The sequence below is a fragment of the Lissotriton vulgaris genome, chromosome 4_1 (assembly GCF_964263255.1).
Source record: "Lissotriton vulgaris chromosome 4_1, aLisVul1.2, whole genome shotgun sequence".
In the NCBI taxonomy this organism is placed as follows: Eukaryota; Metazoa; Chordata; class Amphibia; order Caudata; family Salamandridae; genus Lissotriton; species Lissotriton vulgaris.
The window spans coordinates 1,248,624,527-1,248,650,359 of NC_141691.1; the positions used below are offsets into that span (position 1 = coordinate 1,248,624,527).

The 25,833-nt window shown below is 42.9% G+C and overlaps 1 protein-coding gene across 1 annotated transcript in view; it reads left to right on the plus strand.

Annotated features, from left to right (window-relative positions):
- Nucleotides 1-25,833, plus strand: part of RTTN (rotatin) — a 1,129,552-nt gene that overhangs the window by 195,440 nt on the left and 908,279 nt on the right. The window contains exon 13 of the mRNA XM_086965450.1: nucleotides 25,370-25,582. Coding sequence (XP_086821576.1) covers nucleotides 25,370-25,582 — 213 coding nt within the window. The remainder of the gene's footprint in view (nucleotides 1-25,369; nucleotides 25,583-25,833) is intronic.

Sequence of the window (25,833 nt, forward strand, 5' to 3'; positions counted from 1 at the left end):
GAAATAGCTGGGACTGGCCGCGATCTCCCTGGTGGTTGGGGAGACGCTGGCTGGGGGGTCTCTGAAATCACCTGCTGCTTGACAACCCCACATTATAACGGTGAGAGAGTGCTGCGCTGCGGGAGTGGTGACTGTTGCGGCCTTTGAAAGAATCGAGTGGCCTGCCCTTTTATTACTTGCCGGGACTCCCCTTTTGTGTCACCGGAGGCTGGGTTGCAGGACATAGGTCGGCATTGATAACGCGGAAGGTGACCCCTTGGAGCCTAGAGACGGAGATTGCGCAAGTGTTATTATATATGTGTGGACCCTGGCAGAGTGGTCACTGCCCGACAGTCTGGTCACTGGGACAGCCATGGGACGCGGCGAGCCTAAGCAAGCTAAACTCTCCTTTGACTCCCGTAGGGGTAAGCGCTTCGGCTCCATGGAGGGATCAGACACAGCACCACCGAAGCAGCAAGAAGTTGAATGGAAGGCAATCTTGCTGGGTATGAAGCAGAGTCTAACGTCCATAGACGCCAAGATTGATACCATGAATGCTAGAATGGACTCAGTGGTTTCTAGACTGGAGAAACAGGACCACAGGATCAAAGAGGTTGAATCCAGAGTATCGGATTTGGAAGATGGCGCCGCATCGACGCGTGCGCACGTGCTTCAGATGGACAAATTATTAAAAGTGATTGCTGAAAAGAATGAGGACATAGAAGCGCGCTCCCGACGGAATAACGTGCGAGTCATAGGCCTGGCGGAGACCACCAACACTGGCAGGATGGAGATCTTCATGGAAAACTTGGTGATTGAACTGTTTGGCAGAGAGGCTTTCTCCGCACACCTAACGGTGGAGCGTGCTCACCGATCGTTAGCCAAACGACCTCCGCCGAGGGCGCCGCCGCGCCCTATCATCGTCCGATTTCTAAACTATCGGGATCGCGACACTGTACTACGGCTGGCACGGGAAAAGAAACAAGTCTGCTATGAGAGCACAACTTTATCGTTTTACCCGGATTTTACTCAAGCGGTTCAAGAGGCGAGGCGCAAATATATTGCTGTGAAAAAGAAACTGCTAGCGCAAAATATACAATATGCGATGCTCTACCTGGCAAAACTTCGGATCACGCACCTGGGGAAGCAGCACTTTTTCACCACACCGCAGCAAGCTGAGGACTACTTGAGAAGGCATCGCAAAGCGGCTTCCCAGGAGACGGACTGCAGCAGGCGCTCAAAATCACTGTCGGCCACCTCGAACCAGGACTGAACTCTGGGCTAAGGGCTGTCTATGGCGATTGGACAGGTTGAGATGGCGACATAAAGCTCATGGCGAACTGGTGATGTATCCTTCATTATTTTGATTTGAGTATATTCACTTTGGACTTCCGCCCGGGCACTCTCTTCCGTCCCACTGATGCGCCCTGCTCTGTTGAGTGGAGACGCGGGTGGGTGAAATGGGGAAAGTGAGAGGGCACGTCATGTGCCGCTAGTGTTCCCCTTATGTGGGCATAACCCCAAACTTCTCTCCACTGAGAAGAGGACTGTAGTGGGTCTTTGTTTTTCTTTTTGCTATGGGGAGGGAGGGTAGCATACTCGGCGGGTTGGAGGTGCCGAAGTGGGGGTAGGGTTGCGGGGGGAGTTGGGGGAAGTTTCTTGATGCAGAACTGAATATTGGACTGGACAGGTAAATGCTGGATATACACAAAAGCTGGGACAATGGGTGATCAGGCATTGGATGTGAGAAGTCTTAATATACTATCATGGAATGTGCGAGGTTTCAGTGATGAGTTACTTGAATAGATATCAGATTGCTGTAGTTCTGCTGCAGGAAACTCACCTGAACGCGTCAGGCAGTCCTCAATTTGCGGGTCGATGGGCTGTGCATCGTTGCTTTGCCCCCTACTCAAGTTACTCTAGAGGGGTGGCCATATTGGTTAGGAGAGGGACACCTTTTGTAAGAAGGGGAGAGGAAGCAGATGTTAATGGTCGATATTGTTTATTGTGGGGTAGGATACATGCACATGATATACTGTTTGCTAATTACTACGGCCCCAACACAGATGATCCACACACGCTCCTGGAGGTGTGGGGTAAAATCCAACTGATAGCTCCCACTTATGTAGTGTGGGGGGTGAATTTCAACACGGTACTGGATCCTGGGGCTGATGGATCTGGCCCTGAGTGTATGCATTATGCCAACTCTAAAGAACGCTACAAGACATTACCTCCACCAATAGGCTCTTAGATGCATGGCGTTACAAGCACCCTACATTGCGCGAGGGGACACATTTTTCAACTGTGCACGGGTCCTGGGCGAGGCTTGATTATGTGTTTGTTACTGTGGGTATGACACACTGGGTGGAAGGGGCTACTCATTTGGCCCGTACGTACTCCGAACACTCGCCTGTCCGGATTAAGTTACATCCGCCGATGGACCAATCCCCTTACTTGCACTGGAGACTGAATCCCCAGCGTCTCCAAGATCAAGTATTCAGGGCTGAACTGGAACAGGAGATACGGGAATTTTTTGAACGTAATTTGCACTTGGTTTCCAGTCTGACTACAGTGTGGGAGGCCGTTAAGGTCACAATGCAGGGATGGTGTATCTCGAAGGGGGGGGGGGGGGGGGGGTCCTGAAAGACCTCCGTGGTCAATTGCACAGACTGGAGGGAGATCTTAAATCCCTTGAGAGGAGCCTAGAGGAGGGAGAGGAGTCTGGAACGACCAGAGCTACCCTCCGGGAAAAAATGTCGAAGAATGTGGAGACTGCCGAGAGGGAGTGTCAGTTTTGTGGGAAGGCCCAGAGGGCATGTGTATATGGTGAGGGCGATCGTCCGGGTAAAGCCTTGAAGGCAGCGGTGAGACCCCCTAGATTTGCTAATTATATAGTGGAAGTGCGAGATGAGGAGGGCCAAATGCACAGGGGCTTACCGGAACAAATGTGGGTATTTGTCAATTTTTATAAGACACTTTATTCCTCGCAGAGGGCGGCACCTTTAGATTTGCCGACACATTTCGACGATACGGCCCTGGCATGGCTAGGAGACACTCAGCGAAAATTCCTAGACCTCCCCCTGGAGTTAGACGAGATCACTGATGCTATCATGGCCATGAAGTCGGGTAGAGCCCCGGGCACCGATGGGTTGCCTGTGGAATTCAATAAGACTTTCATTACGACCTTGGCTCCCAACCTTAAGGCCGTGTATTATGAGGCCCTTGAGGAAGGGATGTTGCCCACCACAATGCGGGAAGCACAGATAATGACGCTGCTGAAACCAGGGAAATGCCCCACCTCTTGCGATTCATATAGACCGCTATCACTACTCAACTGTGATACTAAAATTGTAGCCAAAGTCCTTGTGACGCGCCTTAACCTACTGATGGAAAAACTTGTCCTACCGGACCAGGCGGGATTTGTCCCCAACAGATCCACGGCCCATAACCTCAGAACTCTGTTATCTGTCATACAGGATATAGATCCCAACAGTGCTGCGGTAGCGGTCTTTCTTGACGCTGCCAAAGCATTTGACTCCCTTGAATGGGATTATCTGCTGGGCATGCTCGAACGTATGGGAATGCTGTACTCTTTCCTTAATTGGATCCAGCTGTTGTACTCCAATCCGCGTGCCTTAGTCCTCCTTAACGGGACCAGGTCTGACAGCTTCCCCATTTCTAGGGGCACGAGGCAGGGATGCCCTTTGTCTCCTGTCCTCTTCGCACTGGCGATCGAACCGCTGGCAGCAAAGTTGAGACAACACCACAAGCACAGGGCGTTAATATATCCAGCCAGGCAACTGCTAATATCTCTCTACGCGGACGACATCACTTTGTATGTCCACAAACCCCAGGAAAATCTGAACCCTGTGCTGCGGGAAATTACAAGGTTTGGAGCGATATTGGGGGTCCAGATAAATTGGACAAAATCAGCTATATTCCCGTTGACTGACAAGACGGCACAATATCCTTTGGACTTCCCACTACAGTGGAAGGTGGACGATTTTAAGTATCTGGGTATACACGTTTCCAGAAACAAAGCCCAACTTATGAGCACAAATTATGGAAAGGCAATGGATAGAATAACTGACAACATATCTCAGTGGTTGAAACTGCCCCTCTCGATGGTGGGACGTATATCCCTCATCAAGATGATAATTTTACCCAGATTTCTTTATTTATTCATCAATATCCCTTTCCACCCGGGAGGTTTTTTCTTTCACACCCTCCGGTCCCAATTACCCCGACTCATCTGGGGCCGGAAACAAGCCCGGCTGAACTTGACGACCCTCATGCTTCTGTATCGACAGGGTGGATTTGAAGTTCCCAACTTTGAACAATACGACTTTTGTGCGCAGGCACACTTTGCAGTCTATTGGCTGCACCCGCCTCCATACATGGCGCACTTAGCGGTGGAAGATGGGTCCTGGCCCCTACCCCCCCTGAAGGGTATTTATTCACAGAAGTTGTGGAAAGAGGCAGAGACCCCACCACAGTGGATTGTACTGTGGCGGCATGGAGGTGGATGGCACAACATATGGGGACAGCTTTAACGTACTTTCCCAGACAGCCACTATTACACAGCCCTACTGTGCGGGTAACGTGTGAGGGACTGGAAGTTAGGCTGCTGCGCAAGCTGCAGTGTACTACCTGGGGAGCACTGTATCTAGACGGCCAATTCCATACGCCGGAGCAATTCTTTGGGGATCATACCCCTACCAGTATGGATAGGTTTTTGTATACCAGATTACGACAGAATATTAAAACAGTTACACCAGATTTCCCTAGAGAACCGGACATATTTACACCACTACACACGTTATTACAAGCGGAAGCACCCACACACTTTATCTCGCTGCTATATAAGCAAGTTAGGGAAGTCCCACCGACAACCCCTGTACGGGCGAGGACGGAGTGGGACAAGGACTTCGGGGTACCGCTGACTGATGATCAGTGGGAACGAAGCTAGGTGCAAACGGAGGCGATTGCTGGCAGCAGTCGCTTGCGGTTAATCCCTTATAAGTTCCTGCATCAACTGTACCATACGCCGGTTCGGCTTCACCACTTTCAATTGAGGGAACATGATAGGTGTAATAGATGTGGCAGAGAAGGAGCGGATTTCATGCACTTGGCTTGGCTGTGCCCTAGGGTGGAGGAATACTGGGCTGAGGTCTTTGAAGGTATGTCTGAGATGCTGGGTGTGAGGATTGAGCCGCAGCCTCTGGTGGGTCTCCTAGGGTTAACATGCCATGTACAGACGGTGCATAAGGGGTATCTCGCAATGGGACTCCTAATCGCTAAACGGCAGGTAGCCTGCCGATGGGGATGAGGCAGGGCACCGAAATTCAAAGATTGGATCACGCACATGTCCACTTGGCAGGATAACTTGTATAGCTATGCGGAACAGCTACCATTAAAGTCACGCCCCAAGGACATTTGGGGGCCCCTAGTGTCACATTTACTCACTCATGGTACAAGCCAGGATGATGAAACAAGGAGGGGGGGGGATGCACCGATAGTGGAGGTTCCTACATCTGGGGAGAACGACTGAACACTTCCAGCGAGGAGATACTAAGTTGGCAGGGGGGGGGAAACAGATCGGGGGACGATGAGATGGTAACTCCCCCTTGTTTTGCTCTTTACAGTGGATCTGACACGCACATTACTCCTAGACCACAATGATTCGCTCTGATTAGGTACCGGTGGTATTGAATGGCAATCTGTGCTTACATGATGCTTGGGAATTAGCAAGGTTTATGTCCAGAACTGTTCACTGCATCTAGTGGGGGGGGGGGGGTTGGGAAGGGGGTATTGTTCAGATATATGTGTTTGATAGACCTGATATTTTGTCATTAGATTCTGGAGTTGCTCATGATATGCCTCTGCTGGGGCAGATTTGAAAACTATGTACCCAACCCTTTTTTTCTTCAATAAAGGTTTTGGAAAAAGAAATTAAAAAAAGTACTATTTACATTTAATAAATAAGAGTATTTTTTAGAATTCAAATGTGTGTATGTGTGTGTGTGTGTGTGTGTGTGTATATATATATATATTTTTTTTTTTCAAAACCTCTCCCGAGGTAAAGAGTGAGACGCACACATCGCGGTAAAAATCGAGTTTTATTTACAGCAGTAAAAAATGCTCCAATGTCCCTTATGCATTTCAGCCTCCTTGGCCTTCTTCAGAGGGGGTTTGTCTAAAAGAGGGGTTGTACCCAGTGTGATCCACATGGGACCTGGGTGCTATATGGTGTATGAAAAGAGGGGTCCCTGTGGAAATTTTAAGTTTGCTGATTTTATTGTAGAAAGAACAAATTAATATATACACACAAACACTGTCAATTAATCACAATGAATAAACCATAGGATTTGGTAAATCAAAGTGCCCCAGGAAAGGAAATGGGAGTGGGATAGCGTGATGCTGTGAAGGAAAAGGACAGTGAGGGAATAAAGTTGATGACAACTTATATATTTTGAAATCAATTCCAAATAACGTACAGTTTCAAGGCTTCAGGTCCCTGAGCCGAAACAAAGGATCATAACATATCCCAAATATTTTAAACAATTTCCGCTGACACAGAAGTATTCAACTTAATGTGGACGTGTCAACTGAACATGAAATGGAGTAGCCGTCGACGTTTCGACCCCACGCTACATTGGTAGGCGTAATGGTTGCCTTACATCGGGGTCTTCATCAGGACAGGGTAAAACAAACTGGGGTGCACTACAGTATCTAAAAATGTAAAAACAATAGTGTATAAATTAAGGGGCAAGCAATCAATGTCAGGTTACCGTAGTGAGCAGTAACTCCATTACTATTACTGTTACCATGGCTGCTTAAAGGCAAAAATGCAAATCATATGCCTATTATCAGTGTTACACGATTCAAAACAGAGAAATAAATCAAAGCATTGATACAAATTGAACAATTTCTAACAGTTTACATACTACCTATAATTGGTATCTCACTTTGTCGTATCTAAGCTGACAAACACAAACACATGGTTCCTGACTCGGCCAGGGGAAACCAAGTAGTCCAATAAATATTTAGTAAAAAGCCAATGGAAAGTTGACCTTTAAAGGGATGCTTTTTTTGAAATTGGGATGCTTTTTTAAAAAAACATATTGAATTGACAAAAGTCTAAAGGAGATTTACAAAAGAGAAACCTGTATGGTATATAGACATAGATTAAATGTAGACCTACTCTTCTAAATAGAATTGTAATGGACAACCCGTACATGTTCTAAAAGAGCAAGGGCACAACTGTATCACAGAGCAACCCTGTGTGTCAAGTAGGCTGTATTCAAGGGTAGGTTAAATAAACCTGAATTGCAATCAAGACATAATATAGGGGTTAGGGCTTACCTAAACAACCATTGTAGGTTGGCTGTATCCAATTTCTTTGGGTATGGATAGCTTCGTTTTTGCGCACATAGGTCGAGGTTGTGATTAAGAAACAACCAGATAAAAGGGGTGCGTGACTGTATCCACAACAGTCGCCTGTATCCAAGAGACTGTATCTGTGAGCAGGGGGACGAGTATAAGTAACATAACCACGATTTAAACAACAAGAGAATTGTATTAAGACGTCGTGTATGAGTACGGGCTTACCTAAACAGCCAGTCTTGAGTAACTGTATCCAATTTATTGTGGTCCTTATGCCTCGTTTCTACGGAATTGGGTAGGAGTCGTGAAAGGCGCACAACTAAAGGCCAGATGTGCGTGGCTGTGTTCAAATTAGTCACGTGTGTCCAAAGGCTGTTTCTGTGAACAGGAGGACGGGTATTAGTAAACCAACACGATTTGAAAAGAATAAAACATCTTTGGTGGATTAGGGCTTACCTAAATAGCCCGTGTGGGATAACTAGTGTTCATATATCTTGAACCTCGCATTTGTTGGTCAAGCGGCGGTACGTCGCCGGGGGTCGCATGAATCGCGCCGCATCTATGGAAGGTAAGAGATTACCGTTAGAAACACATAGATGCCACGGGTGCGTGCGGGGGCGCCGTAGGAGAGTCAGTTCTTACCTTTACTTGGAATTACACGGAGCTCTGGGTGGCAGCCTTGTCAAGCTCGCTGAATGTCGGCAAATGGGCGTGTGGGTTTGGGCAGTATATGAAAACTGAGGGAGGACAATGATTTCTGATCGTTGCTCAGGGCAACCAGACGCTACAAGGTCTTTTCCGGGTTAGTCAGAACGGTACTGCAAAACCTGCGCTGCGCCGCGATGAGGGGCGCTGCATCTGTTTGGATAGGGTATTGCAAGGGCTCACCGGCAAGTTGTTAAAAGGAGAAGGATAGCTGAGTTACGTAATAGCCTGCAGATTCAATGTAATAACAGTAGAGATAACGATAAGCATTCATGAATCGACGCACCTCTCAGACATGAGGGTGAAGATCTCATTCAATGAATACATGTGGAAAGATCTAAAAACTGAGATATAGGTGCCCTTCCCCGTAGGGGGACGATCAGCAACTGTTATCATCTGTAGACATAAAATAGTACACACATTCGATATCTTCTATATTGAGACACACTAACAGTATGGTGAACCTGTGCTCAGGACCTCTCACGCAGGAGGGTCAAAAGCGATTTGTTGCTGCTATCTTCTAAGGTCCCATTTCGTGAACCATAGCTTGATAGTGAACTACACATATCAGTTATGTCAATATAGATCGGGGCACTTCAACGACCAAAGCTGGCTAACTGGGCATGACTGCTCTCTGACTCATTTAACCCATTTTTGATCGTATCCAGGATTGTCATCCATTTTGATTCTCTTAAAGTTAGAATTCGAGCAATGTCCCCACCCCTAGGGCCCAGATTGATTTTCTCTAGTACCAACCATTGTAAGGTTTCTGGGGTGTGGCCTTTTAAGGTGCAATGATCAACTAGAGGGGCACCTTGTACTCTGCATCTTATTCTGCTGCCATGTTGTAGAATACGGGCTTTGACCTTTTGCTGGGTCTGGCCTACATATGCTAAGTCACAGGGACACTTAATCCAGTAAATAACATTCGAAGTGTTACAGTTCTTCAGAGGGGGAGCTGCAAACATCTAGGGGCCGCACAAACACACACCTTCTCAATTTATTTTCACAATGATTGCCCTCTGGTGGGCGCTTCGATGGTCTACAATGTAGAGCATGCTGGTTTTTGTAGTGTGTCGCCAAACCTCTACGATTCTCACCCTCCAATGGGTGATGTTTGCTAAGATCTGGTGATGCAATTCTCCCACGATCCCCATACACATCACTTTCCAATGTGCTGGGGTCCCCAACCAAGAACGGTTCCTGGTGGCTGCCGCTGCCCTTATATCTTTCACTGACATCACAAAGCGGTCCAGTTTCGGGCAGTTCTGGCACATTTTTGAAAGAGCGGTGCGTTCTTCAAGGTAGGACCAAATCCGCATTGTATTTTCAAAACCTCTCCCAAAATGTATGTTTTTTCCCCTGTGCGTTACCTTTACTTTGCACACTGTACATCGGGAATCATTACATCGCTGATAAGATTCATCTTTTACTACACAGATAGGTTACTTTATTATTGTTTTAAGTGACTTAAACTTAACAGCATATGTGTACGTGAATATACATAGGTATAACCAAATTGTTTCTTTAATTTATAATAGTATAAGCAATTAAAATTAAGTGGTATATAATTAATAATAATAATAAAGTAGGTTTATAAAGCGCTTGGTGACGCCATCTCGGCGTGTCCCCGCGCTGTGGAGAAGAGAAAGATCCGTGACAGGAAGGCTCTAATCTATAGATTAAATAGGTGAGTTTTTAAAAGTTTTCTAAACTTAGCTTCTGTATCTACAAGCCTAAGGCTAACACGGAGTTGGTTCCATTTATTGGCTGCTAGCACTCTGAATGAGCGGCCTCCCAGTTTAGCTTTTTTTACACGGGGGATTCTGAGTAGGCCTGTTTCCTTAGAGCGAAGTGCTCTGTTTGGCTCATAGGTATGGACAAGGTCCTGAAGATACTGTGGAGCCCTGTGCCATAAAATCCTGTGGCACATTAAAAGTGCTTCAAACAGGATCCTTTTCTTAATAGGGAGCCAATGTAGAGCAGCCAGGGAGGGTTTAGATGCTGCTCTTTTAGGGAGTTTTAGAACCAAGCGTGCTGCTGTATTTTGGAGTACCTGCAGACGCCTCAAGTTTTTTTCGGTGGTTCCTAGGAGTAGCACATTGCCATAATCTATACGGGAGGTTACCAACGCTTGGGTCATGGTTCGTCTAGCCTCCAAGGGAAGTAGATCCAGGGTGCGATTGAGAGTTTTTAGCACCCCAAAGCATTTTCCCACTAGTCTATGAATGTGGCCATCGTAGGATAATTTGGGATCGACCCAGATGCCCAGATTCTTTGCCTCTTTACAGGGGGTAGGCATCGGGCCAAGGCAAGTTGGCCACCAGTCCACCGTCCAGCTCGAGTCCTTCCCTCCAATTACCAGTACCTCCGTCTTTGAGCCGTTAAGCTTCAGGCAGTGTAGGTTCATCCATCCTGCTAGGTCCTGCATGCAGGCCTTGAAGTTAGCGGCTGCGATGGTTGGGGCTTGGGACAGGGAGATCAGCAGTTGGGTGTCGTCGGCGTATGAGACTAATTCTACACCGTACGATTGCACCACATCCGCTAGAGGTGCCATGTATAAGTTGAACAAAGTGGGGCTCAGGGCAGAGCCCTGAGGCACCCCTTGTTCTAAGGCTATCCTGTCTGATGAAAAAGAGCCCCGCTGGACCTGAAAGCTACGATCTATAAGAAACGCTTTCAGCCAGCACAGAGCAGACTCAGTGACACCAGCTTTGTTTAGACACTGTAGCAAGATGGAATGTGCTACAGTGTCAAACGCAGCGCTGAGGTCCAGCATGATCAAAGCCATGGTATGTCCAGCATCAGCCCCTTGACGCAAGGTCTCAGTCGCTTTCAGGAGGGCAGTCTCCGTAGAGTAGCCAGGCCGGAAGCCAGACTGAGAGGCGTGAAGGAGGTTGTTCTTTTCCAGATGAGACATTAACTGGCTGTTAGCCACTTTCTCCGCCACCTTGGCTAAATATGGTAACAGGGAGATAGGTCTCAGGTTTTCAAGAGTTTCGTGGCTGACATTCGGTTTCTTTTTGATGGGGAGAACAATTGCTTTTTTCCAATCCTCCGGGAGTTTGGCGGAAGCAAAGGAGACCTGGAGCACATGCCTAAAGTACGGCTCCAGTACCATGAGGCTCTCTCCCAGCACCCTAGGAGGAGCTGGGTCCCGAGGGGAACCTGATTTGATACTTTTACATATGCTATATAAAATCTCTGGAGAGGGTACCATGAAGCTCTGTAGACATACCTCCACAGAGCTTACACCTACTCTTTCTACAAAATCACGTCCAGATATCGTGTTTCCAGAGAAGGTAGCATAGATATCTCTTATCTTACCAGAGAAGTAGTTTGCTATTTTATTACATGATTCAACTGAGTCGTTTTGAGAAGTGTTATCATTAGCTACCACTGAAATCTCCTTGAAAATTTTAAAAAGCTCCTTAGAGGAATTTTCTGCTCCCCAATACGGGCTTTGTAGTGCATGGCCTTAGTAATTCGTAGTTTAGTGTGGTATTCCCTTTGTGCTTTTTTATAGTTAGTTTTAATAAGAGGACAGAAGTCCACGCGCCAGCGCCGTTCTAATTTTTTACAAATAGATTTTTCTGCCTGTAACTCGGGTGTGAACCACGGGGCGTTTTTTTTTCCTGCTGTTAACTCTCTTGGCACTGCATAACGGGGCAGTAGTGTCTAAGGCGTTTAAAATGCGCTCCTCTAACTTACTGTTAGCGCTTTCGCAGTCCGCACCCCCTGGCTGACCACCTAACTCTAGTAGCTTGTTAAAGGTGTCTTGTGTGAAGTTTTTCCATTTTCTACGCGGGTAACAGTTATTATTATCCTTGTTAGTCTCAGGCTCTGGTATACGAATGTAAAAGGGAATTAATAAATGGTCTGACCAAGGTACCAGTGAGGGCGCCTGTACTCGCACTCCGTTCCAGTTTCCAAAGACAGGGTCCAAAAGGTGGCCATGTTTATGGGTCGGGGAACTATTTTTTAGATCCAGTTGTAGGGACTGTAGTTCTTGCCTGATGTCATTTGCCTCTTTGGCTAGTGGGTCTTCGAGATGGACATTCATGTCTCCTAGTATCAGAATTCTGCTCTTACTTATAGCTAAGTGAGCAGCTGCTTCCACTAGGCTAGTAGTAAAGTCATAAAGCCTTAATGAAGAAAAATAAAAACAGGATTATTTGTTGTAAATACGAATTCATTTTAATATTTAAAAATAGAATTTAATAAATAGGTGTATGTTTTAAGTTTAAAAAAAAAGTTTCTAGGGTTTTAAAGTTTTTTTAGGGTTCAAGGATTGGTAGTTTTTAGTGGTCGTAGTGAGGTTTTAGGGTTCAGGGATTGATAATACTCAGGGGTAGTAAGGAATTCTTCAGGGTCAGGAATGGGTAGTTTAAAATTACATTAAACATGATTTATTAAAGGTACTATTTACATTTCATAAATAAGAGTATTTTTAGAATTCGAATACGCATGTGTGTGTATAATATATATATATATATATATATATATATATATATATATATATTCTCCAAAAGCTATCAGCCGATAGCGCAAGTCAGCACTCAACAAAGGATGTGTTTTCCCAATTATCACGGTTTATTTCCAGAAAGCAGCATTCATCGCACAACACCAACGCGTTTCGCAACCCACTGTTGCTTGATCACCGTGATATATATATATATATTCACTGAAAAAACCATAGGTTTCACACACGTTATAATTAGGAATTAGCATTTAAAAAACCTTAGAAATTCAATAAAAAAACACGTTTCACACATGTTATAGTTAGCTGGACATTTCACTCGTACAAAACCATTGAAATTCCCCCTTTATAGTTAGTTCATCTAACTATAACTCGCTCGCCCGCAATGCACTGCTGATGACGTCACATATTACGTCGCTCATGACATGGTCAGTGACATCACTCATGACATCAATGATGACATCTCAAATGACATCACTGATGACATCATCCTTGTGAAAGAGTGGCAGACCTCCTCTCAGCATAATATAACCTTTGATACACACCTTCAAAAATAGAAACTAAAATTTTCCAAAAAATGGAGATACCAATACCAGTTAGAACAACCTATTCAGTAATTCCAAAATCTACATACACATCCACTCATTCACCAACAGTTCTATATAGTCACTCATACATGTACTCACTCATCATATGTACTTATACACCTATACATCCTGTTACACACCGATACTCATCCATACAGTTACTCACACACATACTCACACATGCAAATAAACTATCAAACATCCATTTACTTGCATATACAGCTATACACACACCACTACACTTACTTTTAGAGAAAGGTACACATACTTACTCTCTTAAACAATCACTTATAGAAACACATACCTATTTATACAGGAACTCTTCCAATCTCTCACACTCTCACACATAATCACTTATATACATCAATACTCACATATAGTGGATTAAAACATATGTAGTTACTCATAAAGATACTATTGAGACAGTCATTCACTCACTAACACACCCATACACACACTCATCCACCCATACAGTCCTGCACACATGCTGTCTTCAGAACCCATACAAACAGTGAGTTACTCATTCATGCATCTATGTGCTAAGTAATACTCCCCACCGAACCATACGGACACTCGTACTGATACTCAAAAACTTATAACTCCTATAGACACTCATGTAGCTACTCACTAACCCATGCAGCCACTTATACACAAAGTGAGACACTGATACAGATATTTACATATTTAAACATTATTCGCTAATACATGTATTCACTAAGATACACTTAATAAGTCCGTTATGCAATCATTTTTTTTTTAAAACATCCATTTAGACACTTATTTACCCATTTATTCTTCCATCGACCTTTAGATATACATACATAAAACATATTTATTTTTCAGAAGGACACATTCACAAGGATGATGTCATCAGTGATGTCATTTGAGATGTCATCAGTGATGTCATGAGTGATGTCACTGACCATGTCATGAGTGATGTAATATGTGACGCCATCAGCAGTGCATTGCGGGCGTGCGAGTTATAGTTACCTGAACTAACTATAACGGGGTAATTTCAATGGTTTGTATGAGTGAAATGTCCAGCTAACTATAACATATGTGAAACCTATGTTTTTTTAAGTGAATTTCTAAGGTTTTTTAAATGCTAATTCCTAACTATAACATGTGTGAAACCTATGGTTTTTTTCAGTGAATTTCTAAGGTTTTTTAAATGCTAATTCCTAACTATAACGTGGCTGAAACCTATGGTTTTTTCAGTGAATTTCAAAGGTTTTGTAAATGATAATTTTTAAATGTATTTGTTATTTTTTTATACTGATTTACTACATTATAAATTATTTATTTTTAGATATTTTATTTTTTAAATTACATTACATATTTTTAATATAAATTGAAAAAAAAATGTTTTTAAAAATATTGAAACTGTAATTTTTAAAAAAAATATTTTTTTCTAATTAATATATATTTGATATATTAGGCAATGATATCCTATGGAAGGAAATTCAAGTTACTGGTAAGTACAGTTTAATTTACTTTTCAGGAATAGTAGTGAGCTAGATTGGGGAATTAATTCCTCTTCCATCCTGAGGTCCCCTGTGAGCCAACTAGCCCACCAGGTACCTCCAGTATGCGCCAGGCAACTGTGTTGCAGAGAGGTGTTCAAAGGGCACGCCCCCTTTTTACAACACTCTGCAACACAGCTCCGTGGCGCTTACTGGAGATACCTGTTGGACTAGTTGCCCCCTAGGGGACCTCTGGATAGAACAGGAATTAATTCCCCAACTTAAAACGCGCCTCAGGGCATGTTTGCACTCACATCACCTCAAGCCCCACCCCCTACCTTCACCACTGTGCAAACGCGCCCTGTAGAGTGTTCTAAGTTGGGGGATTAAGGCCGCTTGCATACTGGGGGTCCCTGGAGGCCAACTATCCCACCAGGAACCTCCAGTATGCACCAGGAGGCTGCGTTGCAGAGAGATGTAATGAGGCCACGCCCCTTTTTACACCTCTCTGCAACGCAGCCCCCGGGCGCGTTTGCAGAAGGGGAACTAATTCCCCTTGCATACTGGGGGTCCCTGGGGGCCAACTAGCCCACCAGGAATCTCCAGTATGCGCCAGGAGGCTGCGTTGCAGAGAGATGTAATGAGGCCACGCCCCTTTTTACACCTCTCTGCAACGCAGCCCCCAGGCGTGTTTGCAGAGGGGGAACTAATTCCCCTTGCATACTGGGGGTCCCTGGGGGCCAACTAGCCCACCAGGAATCTCCAGTATGTGCCAGGGGCCTCATTGCAGAGAATTGTAATAAGGCCACGCCCCTTTTTACACCTCTCTGCAACGCAGCCCCCGGGCACGTTTGCAGAGGGGGAACTAATTGCCCTTGCATACTGTGGGTCCATGGGGGCCAATTAGCCCACCAGGAACCTCTAGTATGCTCCATGGGGCTGCATTGCAGAGAGGTGTAATGAGGCCTCGCCCCTTTTTACACCTCTCTGCAACGCAGCCCCCTAGCGCGTTTGCAGAGGGGGAACTAATTTCCCTTGCATACTGGAGGTCCCTGGGTGCCAACTAGCCCACCAGGAGTCTCCAGTATGCGCCAGGGGGCTGTGTTGCTTTGCCCAGGGGGTTGCGGTCCCCGGGGCAGTGTGGGGGGGATTGGGGCCCCCCACACTTCTTTTTCACTATGCCCCCGGGATTTGGTCCCCCCGGGGGTAATTTGAAAGAAAGCAGACCGGGTTTAAAAATAAATAAATTGGGGCCTTGGGGGTCCTTGTGGGACCACCTGAGCAGGCCTAGGGGGTCAGGGTGTTTCTACCCTGCCCCCTTTTTGCGTTCTACAGGTATGTTTTTCTGCTTTCTTGTGCCTCGGTCTACCGAGCACAAGATGGCTGCCAACACTTCCTGGTTTGGAGTGTTCACAGCCAATGAGCATGCAGCTGAAGCTCGGAAAGGTACGCGTACGCACGCATACCCCGCGATTTTTGTCAATTTTTTTTTTTTTTTGGGGCCCTGGGGGTCCTTGTGGGACGCCCTGAGCAGGCCTAGGGGGACAGGGTGTTTCTACCCTGCCCCCTTTTTGCGTTTTACACGTTTGTTTTTCTGCTTTCTTGTGCCTCAGTCTATCGAGGCACAAGATGGCTGCCAGCACTTTATGGTTTGGAGTGTTGACAGACAGTTGACAGCCAATCAGCATGCAGCTTGTGCTCGGAAAGGTACGCTGCCGGTACACGGACCCGTACGTGTACTGTACGCATACCGTAAGCGCTTATAGATATACTTATGATTTTCTCAGGAACTACTGAACAGATTTACACCATATAACAAAACGCGTGATCTGCGAACCGAACTCTACCTCTCTGCCATATTTGGTGTAATTCCGTTCAGCCGTTCGGGCTATAGCCCTGGCTAAGGTCCTATGGAAAATTGCATGGGGAAAACACGTTTTAGGACCCCCCTTTTTTCTCGGCCCCTGCTTCACGAATCACCCCCAAACTTTCAGGGAAGGAGCGGAGCGGAGCAGGCGATTTTCTTTGAGAAATTTGCGAAGATTCGTCCACCGGCGCCAAAGTTATTCCAAATAGAATGTTGTGGATTTCCTATGGAAACTAGGTCCTAACTATAACTACCTACTGGCAACCGCCAGTAGGTAATGTGTGTGTGTGTGGGTGTGTGTGTGTGTGTGTCAGAAGTCCTAAAACTGGGCGGCGGGTCCTCCTGGGGGTCCCTAAATTATCTTCGGGGCGGCAGGCTCTGGCCAAGAGAAGCTTCATGCTTTGATTTAAGTGATAAAAAATGGGCAGCAGTAAGCTCCAATGGGCCATCACTAACCTCTTTTGTCATTGATATCCTGAATAGAAGTATGTGTAAAGGGGTAACATACCTCAATACAAGGTTTAAATATGTTTACACACATCTAAACATTGCAATTTAACAGAAGAATTGAAAAATTGAGGGGCCCTGATGATTTTTATTTATTTATTTTTTACATGGGGGCGTGGCATTAAGAAATTAGAAGCCCACTGGTGAGTACATCGATAGGAAAACGTAGATTACTCAAACTACACCACTCTGCTGTGCAAGGTAAACCACTCTTGAGCACAGCGTCTGATTTCATGCTGTGCTTTTGGTGGCAAGTGTCTCGATTCAGTTAGTGGAGGCTGCTGAGTCCTGTCCACAACTCGAAGTCGCTCTAACAGCCACCCAGCCAGACCACCTCAGCCCTTGTCTCACTCTTCACATGCTTCCCAGTATTGGGACTGAATGGGTGCTAGAATGGGTGCTAGTCTTGCTTTGCGTCCACTGGACTAAATAGACTAGTGCACCTGAAAGCAATTGTTTGTAAGTGAAACGTTCAGGACTGGAGGCAGTGTCCATTATGACTATGAAAGAGTGATTTCCAAAAAGCACAAGAACGATCGGGTAATCCCCCAGCTAAATAGACAATCAAACCTAAATTATGTGTGTCCAATCCTAGACTCCCTTTTTCTGGGCAAAAGCATTAGAAGTGCGTTGCCACTCAACTTTGCAAACAAGCTTGAACTCTGTCAGCCTCTAGCACAGAAACTGCTACACTACTAGCTATAGATGTCATACAATGCCTACTTTGCGCAATTAAAGCTTGCATTTTAGCCCTATATGATCACCAAGCTGCATTCTGTACTGTGGGACATGAGAGATTCATCCGCATCCTTCAATTACATAAGGGCATCTAAGGCAAAGGCCTCAAAGGTTTACCTCCTTTCTACAGGAACAGTCAGAGGTAGTAAATGTTGAGGATTCCCCTTGACAGGTTGATTGTTCCTTAATACTTCAGGGTACCCCAAAGCTCAAAGCTCAATTCTCCCCTCCTTGGACATGCTTTGTTTAGTATTAATATACCTTCAGGACTTGATTTTAGCACGACCATGCAACCATATGCAAATGAGACTCCTCTATACCACTGCAGCCAAAGAGCTAGGCATCCCTCCCTCTGCACTCTGACTGCTGTTTATTAGGATTTGTGTATCCCATTTGGGCCTACATATTAAAATCCTTGTAAAAAAAGTACAGCACTAACTATGCATCCTGCTAAGAATTAAAAAAAACTAATATTCTTGTGCAGGGTCTACGCGCCGTGGTACAGGCCTTGATTCTCTTGAGGCTGTATGTTGGGAATGCTGATCTAACATACCACATAAATAGCCTTCAGAATACAGTGCAACATACATACAGTGCAACATGCAGCAGTTGGATAATGACTGCCATAAACCTCTTCCTAGTGTGTGTTCAAAATGACATGCCTACTTTAGTAGGCTGTTCACCTGCACACTCCCAGATACCACACCGACTGTCCTTTGAAAGAGGGAGATATTTCGTATCTGGCAAGTTTTATCACACCATTTGAAATTTTCCATTTCCGACCAAGCTCTTACAGTGGTCGGGTGTCATCAAATTATAGAGTTGCATTGAAATATGCATTGTTCTCAATGTAAATCTGTCTGATATTTGTCCTTCAATAACACAAACTTAGCAAATATATCGCACAAAAAAGACAGGAGGAGAGCTAGGGATATGAACAGGTTTACCGTTATTACTCAGATTTGCTGCCACCAGCAACCCTGGTCACCGAACAGTGTTTCCGCTCCTGTGTTTATTCAATAAATTAATACAACTAGAGTGAGCTATTCCCAAACAGGGATACAGTGTAGGATACTATACCTTTGGTGTTGAGTATGCTGTTGTGTCTCTTGAGGAAGCTATAGTTTTGTTACTGGATAGTATTTTTGTTCCAATGTATCTTTGTCTTCTAGTTTGCCTGTCTAACAGCTCTGATAGTTCATACTCAGCCATTGTTGTGGCATCTTGGTATCTAGGATACGGTACTGCTGTTCCATTACATGGCACTGTGTTCCAGAATCGTAAGTACACATTTGCCTGTTATTATCACTTGAATGTCGATGTGTTTATGAACCTGCTTGTAATTAAACTCATTCTAAAAAAAATCCTGCGGAGCGGTCTTCATTACAATGGCGACATGATGGGAGTCTCCTACTTCTCCATCTGAAGAACCTTATCTACATCGTCCGCAGGAATTTGTATTTTTAATTTTTTTCTCCATCAAATTGAGCAGTGAAATTTGACAAGTACAAGCTGAGTACACTGCTCACCCAATTATTGTTTCCATAACATTCTGATAACGAACCAAGGATTACAAATGAAACAAGGAAATACTGTTTATGGACTCCAAAACTTTTACATCCTCATCTGATGCGGGAATCGTGTGAGTAACAAATACTTTCTTAAAATTTGTAAATTTCCTTATTTCATTAAGGAAATCGGACTTACAGTTACGCTGCTGCATCTTTTAACCTGGAGTCAACGCTCTTCCTCCTTCACCACGCTGCACGTTCTGACTTGTCTTGCGCTCCGTTCTGACATCAAGGTCAGCGCAAGCAATAGAACGCTAGCGTTGGAAGAAACGTGACTCATTACTAGAATGAAAACATTAGATGGAAACGTGTCTCTTGAGTAAGGTCAAGGACGTAACCTTACGCCGCAGCCATTTTGTTTGTATTGGTACCTAGCAACGGTGATCTCTGCAGCATTACGAACACGATCCCACATTCATCGGCAATTTCGGCAACATAACAAGCGTATTTTGGGTATCAGCGTTAGAAGACTCCTGGATCCATTTACGGTAATTGGATGATAACAAGCACTATTTATTACAATTTTGAAAAAGCATTTTTGAAATTATAAAATCTTTTCCATAAAAGAGAAAAAGGATTTTAAAGGAAGTACTATCTACACAATAATATAATGGCTACACAAAATAAGGGATTAGTCACTCCAGTACCCTTTCTTCCCCGCCCGGGTGAACCAGTGATTAAATGGCCCGATTGGAAAGAATATTTTTTAAATTATATTGAAGCTTTAGAGGAAGAACATGATGAAGTATTTTCCCCATCTAGAAAAAAGAAAATGTTATTGCATAATTGGGGCCCTAAAGGTATAAAATCTACTTGCAAATGGAAAAAAAATAAGCTCTGATAATAATTCTAATGTATTTCTTGACACGCTATCAGACTTAGACAGATATTATCAACCTACAGTGTGCGTTGGCATCAGTAGATTTGAGTTCTTTCAAAGAAAACAACAGAAAGCTGAATCTGTGCAAGATTGTCTCTGCATTAAAAAAACTTTCGCTAAATTGCCAATTTGGAGCTTTGCATGACATTTTTATCAAGGACCAATTAGTAATGCACTGCAACAACTCTTCAATTCAGGAAAAATTATTGGTATGAGGTGATTCCCCTTTGAGTGAGATTACTGCCATTATCAAAGAAGCTGAAATGTCTAAGAGATGTGCACAAGTAGCCCTAAAGAAAAATGACGATAACAGTGTAGTTGCAATTGTGCAGAACAAAAAAAGACTTGATGGTAAATAATCAGATAACCAATATATGAAAGGTGATAATAGGAAGAATTCTTATAAAGAAAGAAAAGGTTTTGACAATAAGAATATTTGTTACAGATGTGGTTATAGTGGCCATAATGCATTTGAAAAAACATGTCCTGCTATTAAGTCAAAATGTACATATTGTGGAGTCATGGGCCATTTCTCCAAAGTTTGTAGAAGGAGGGTAAACAAAAGAAAGAAAAAACATGTAAACTGCATAGAGGACAAAGAGGAAGGTACAGTAATAATGACTCATCCTCTGATGATGACATACTTTGTATCTTAGAAAGTGACGATACTAAAATTTTAGTTTTGAATATCGATACAATAGGGAAAAAGCCTGTTTGCAATAACAACATTGGAGGTGTTGATATCCAGATAGTAGCTGATTCTGGGTCACCTTACACCATTGTGCAAAGAGCTGTATGGAACAAAGAATTTGCTCATATCATCAAGAAAAAATTGAAACAATCTGATATACAACCTGTAACGTTCACGGGAGAGAAAATTCCTATAGTGGGTTATGTGGAAGAATTATTTAAATTCAAAGACAGATCCACCATGGGAAAATTGTATGTTGCGGAAAAGGGTCTTTCCGTTTTAGGTTGGATAGATCAAGGCGAGTTGGGCATTATTCTAAATCCCAAGGCTGTTGATCCAGTTATGCTCATTGATGATAGGAACAAAGAATTCACTGAGAACATCACTAAACAATTCTCTAAAGTATTACTGGTGAAGTAGGGACATTGAAGGGATTCACAGATAAAATAATGCTTAAACAAGATGCAAGTCCCATTTGTCACAAGGCAAGGGATATTCCTTTGAGTATTAGAGAAGATGTTATGAAGGAACTAGACAAGTTAGAACAAAAATGTATTATTGAACCTGTGGAAAGTGCAGAGTGGTTGGCTCCCTTGGTCATAGCACGCAAACTGGATAATCGTTTAAGTCTATGCATTAATTTAAGAGATCTAAATAAAAACATAATAGTTGTCAGATTTCCACTTCCGAAAATTGATGAGCTCTTGTCACAAACAAAGGGTGTAAAATGGTTCACTACAATTGACCTGACTTCGGCCTATCATCAGGTTGAGTTCCATGAAAGCAGCAGAAGCCTGACAGCATTCATTACACCTTTTGGATGTTATAGATTTATAAGAATGCCTTTTGGTCTGGCTTCGGCTGCTGCCGTATTTCAACGGTTGATGCACAAATTGTTTAAAGGGATAAGAGGTAGAACATACTTCCAAGATGATATTCTGATAATGGGGCGTGATTTAAAAGAACATGATGAGAGGCTGAAAATTGTATTAGAGAAATTGATGGAGAAAGGGTTAACTGCTGAATTGAAAAAAATGTAAATTCAGATTGAACTCTGTTACTTATCTTGGTCACCAAGTTAGCAGTAAAGGTATTTCTCCAAAGAATAATTTGATGGAAGCTATTGAGAAAGCTCCTTCACCTGTATCCAAAGACAATGTTAGATCCTTCCTTGGATTATCTGAATTTTATTCGAAATTTATCAGTAACTTTGCAACAAAGACTTATAATTTAGGCAACTATTAAAAGTCAAGAATGAATTTACATGGAATGAGGCTCTAGAACAAGACTTTCAAGGAATCAAAAATGATCTGACACATGCTCTTCCTCTCCAAGCTTTTGACAGTCTTTCAGCATTATTACTACAAATGCAAGTGATCGAGGTTTGGGGGCAGTTCTGTCACAAATTAATGAGGAAGGCAAAGAGATAACAATAGCTTTCGCTTCACGATCACTTGCTCCTTCAGAAGTGAGAGACTCTGTGATTGAAAAAGAAATGCTTGCCACTGTTTTGGTTACAACTAAATTCAGACAATTTGTGTGGGGTACTAGATTTATTATTCACACTGACCACAAACCATTGCTCATAGTTTTAACATCTGAAGGGATACTAAAAGCTACTCCAAGAATTGCGAAGATGAGTCTGAAATTATTAGACTTTAACTATGACGTTGTGTACCTCCCTGGTAAGAACAATCAAGTGGCTGATTATTTGAGCAGATCTCCCATTCATCAAGATCCTGATGTCTACTATGAAACTGAAAACGTCAGTGTTGCCATTGTTTTTGATGAATCCAATGCGATTTCAAAAAATGAATGGGGTGAAGGTTTTTCAGAAGATATTAATTTATCAAAAGGCATAGACTTCATCTCAAGTGGTTGGCCTAACAAGAACAGTTTACAAGGTGATTTGAAAGCTATGTGGGAGATCCAAGAGGAATTATCCATTGATGACAATGGTTACATTTGTAGATGTGATAGAATTGTGGTCCCCACCTCATTGAGGTTGAGAATATTAAAAATCAAACATGAAGGCCACCTAGGGATCTCCAAACTGAAATCAAGAATTAAAATGCAATATTGGTGGCCTGGACTAGATAAAGACGCTGAAAATGTAGTTAAAGCCTGCTCAATCTGTTTTTCAGACAAATCATTAAAAACACTCAGACATTCTCTGGGATTGAGATCTATTCCAGAAAATCCATGGGAGAATCTTTGTATAGACTGGCTTGGTCCCATTGAAGATAAGGAGGGAAAAATCAAACATATTCTTGTAATCATTGATGAATATTCAAAATGGCCTGAAGTTTATATTACGGATAATTTTGACTATAGACATGTTGTTAATTTCTTACAGAACTTGTTTATTCGCGAAGGTATTCCCAAGGAAATTTTCTTCTGAAAAGTACATAAAATTCTTAGAATGGTATTTGTAAAAAGAGCACCCCAATGTATAATCCTGCTGGGAATGGTTGTGTTGAGAGATTCAATGGCAGTATTCAGGCAGCAATTAATGCAGGGAAAGATTGGGAGAAAGAACTGTTATGCATATTGTGGGCATATAGAATTACTCCCACTGGAACTGGATACAGTCCTTTCAGAATTTTGAGAGGAAGAGAACCTTTCTGTAAGGATAATGTGGCATGGAACATAAAGAAAATCCATAGCAAATGGTCACCTGCATTAGTAAGATCAAATTTAAAGAGAATGCACGATTCTTACAAAAATCAATTTGATAAGACGCACAATACCAATGAGATTAAAGTGAAAAGTGGAGATTGGGTCAAAGTAAAATTGCCAAATAAAGTTAAGAAAGGCTGTAGTAAATATTCAGCGCTCTTACAAGTCATGTCACCATACCCTAAATCAGCAAAATTAAGTGACGGTAATACATGCCATTACAACAGAATGTCGTTATATAAACACAACAACAAAGGTAGTAAATGTGCTGTTTCTACATCCTCAATGATTTGGATGTGGGATGATGTTATGCAGTCTAGCAATGACAATGGTTATGCTTCAAAGACCACCATGCCCTCTATTCAAGATGTCAATGTTGATGTTGCTTCCGAACAACGTTCTACAAATTCTATATCTATTTGCCCATCAACTTCCAATGAGAGCTTCTCTCAACCTTCAAGGATTGATGCATTAACAACACGCATTGGGAGAGTAATTAGAGCTCCTGTGAAATATAGAAGTTACGTTATGTAAAATCTGCAATTGTTAGAAGGGGTTAGGAGTATAGTTGAACTTAATGGTAGTTTTGTTGTTTTTATGTACTTTCTTTTTGTATAACAATTAATAGTGTAATACTCTTTCTTTATCAACCATTTGATATTGATTTATAGTATTTATCTGTATATGCATTTCATTCTTTCTTTTATACTTGTTGCCAATTTGGTTACATATTTAATTTCTTACTCTTATGATAGTTTATTTTGATTGTGTTATTTGTGTTATGTAAAGGAAGGAGATGCGGCATCTTGGTATCTAGGATACGGTACTGCTGTTCCATTACATGTCACTGTGTTCCAGAATAGTAAGTACACAGTTGCCAGTTAGTATTACTTGAATGTGGATGTGTTTATGAACCTGCTTGTAATTAAACTCATTCTAAAGATAATCCTGCGGAGCGGTCTTCATTACAGTTGTGACAAGCTGTCGTCTCCACTATTGAATATTAGCCTTTGTTCCTACAGGTTCTAGAGCCTACACACAGTTCTTCAGCCACATGTTCCTCAGTCTTTGATTTCGCAAGTGGCCGTCTTTAAATCTGTGTACAACTAGGACAATTTAGTTCCATTCACTTTTGCACTTTGATAGAAACTGTAGACATTTCTCCAAGATACATTTATAATCTGCCAACTGCAGATGAACAGGGTCTGTTTGCGAGTGAGTATGTTTATACCATCATTTTCTTCAAACTGTATAATGCATTTTGCCTTGCAGGAAGAGTAGGCAGTGATCCGGTCTAAAATCTGTTGTAAGTAGGTACTGTGATGTAGAAGAAACCCGCATCTTTGGCTTCACACAGGTGTTCAACATAAAAAATTGGGCTCTCCAAAAGGAGTTCACTTTTGTCCTTTAGCCGTTTAGTGGTGTGTGGAGATTAGCACTCCTTCCTCCCTTCCATGATTCACTCAGACACACTGCTTCTGTTTTGCTATAATGATTCAGAAATGAGAGCTCAAATATGTTTTATTCAAGAACTTGGCACTTGCTGGATATTTCAAAACCACTCTTGAGGCACAGAATGTATCAGGGACTGTTGTGAAGCAGCCCCACACCATGATAACGTGAAATCTCTCTGTTTATTGTTTTTAAGAGGTCATTCAATTGTGTTATGTAGTTGATTTAGCAGTGGAAACTGGCGTGCCTCATTTCCTTTTCTTAGCATTTTGAAATATAAACAATTGTTTTTTAAAAACTGGTAGAGTGTGAATTGGAACTTTTGAACATCTTGTTTTTACAATTTACACTGACTGTTTTTTGCAATTATCTCTGTTTTCCAAGGCTAGCGACATTCTGCCTGACAGCTTAAAGAACGCCTTGTTTCTTCTCTCCATGGACATGCCCTTCTGTATGACTTATCCCAGCGTCCATGAATCTGCCACAGCCTACCTGGAACAGCTAAATCCTGAAAATTACAGCATTTATAAACGAGCCGCTACCACTGTTCATTCCATAGAATGTACCTGCACCTTTATGACCGATGTGAAGAAACCGGTATGAGCTTCTTTTTATTGGCTCTTTTATTTTGTCTGTGTATTACCTTAGATGACCATTTTATGTTTAGGATTGTACCTCCGCGAAATGTTGCATTAATATTTATCCACACCTGGCAATATTTGGTTTTATCACTACAATTAAAGAACTGTGATCATGTAATTATGTAGGGTTGTTTCAATGATCACATCTGTATATTCCAAAAAAGATTGTTTTAGCCACATTACGTTCTTACATTCATTAGTATGGAT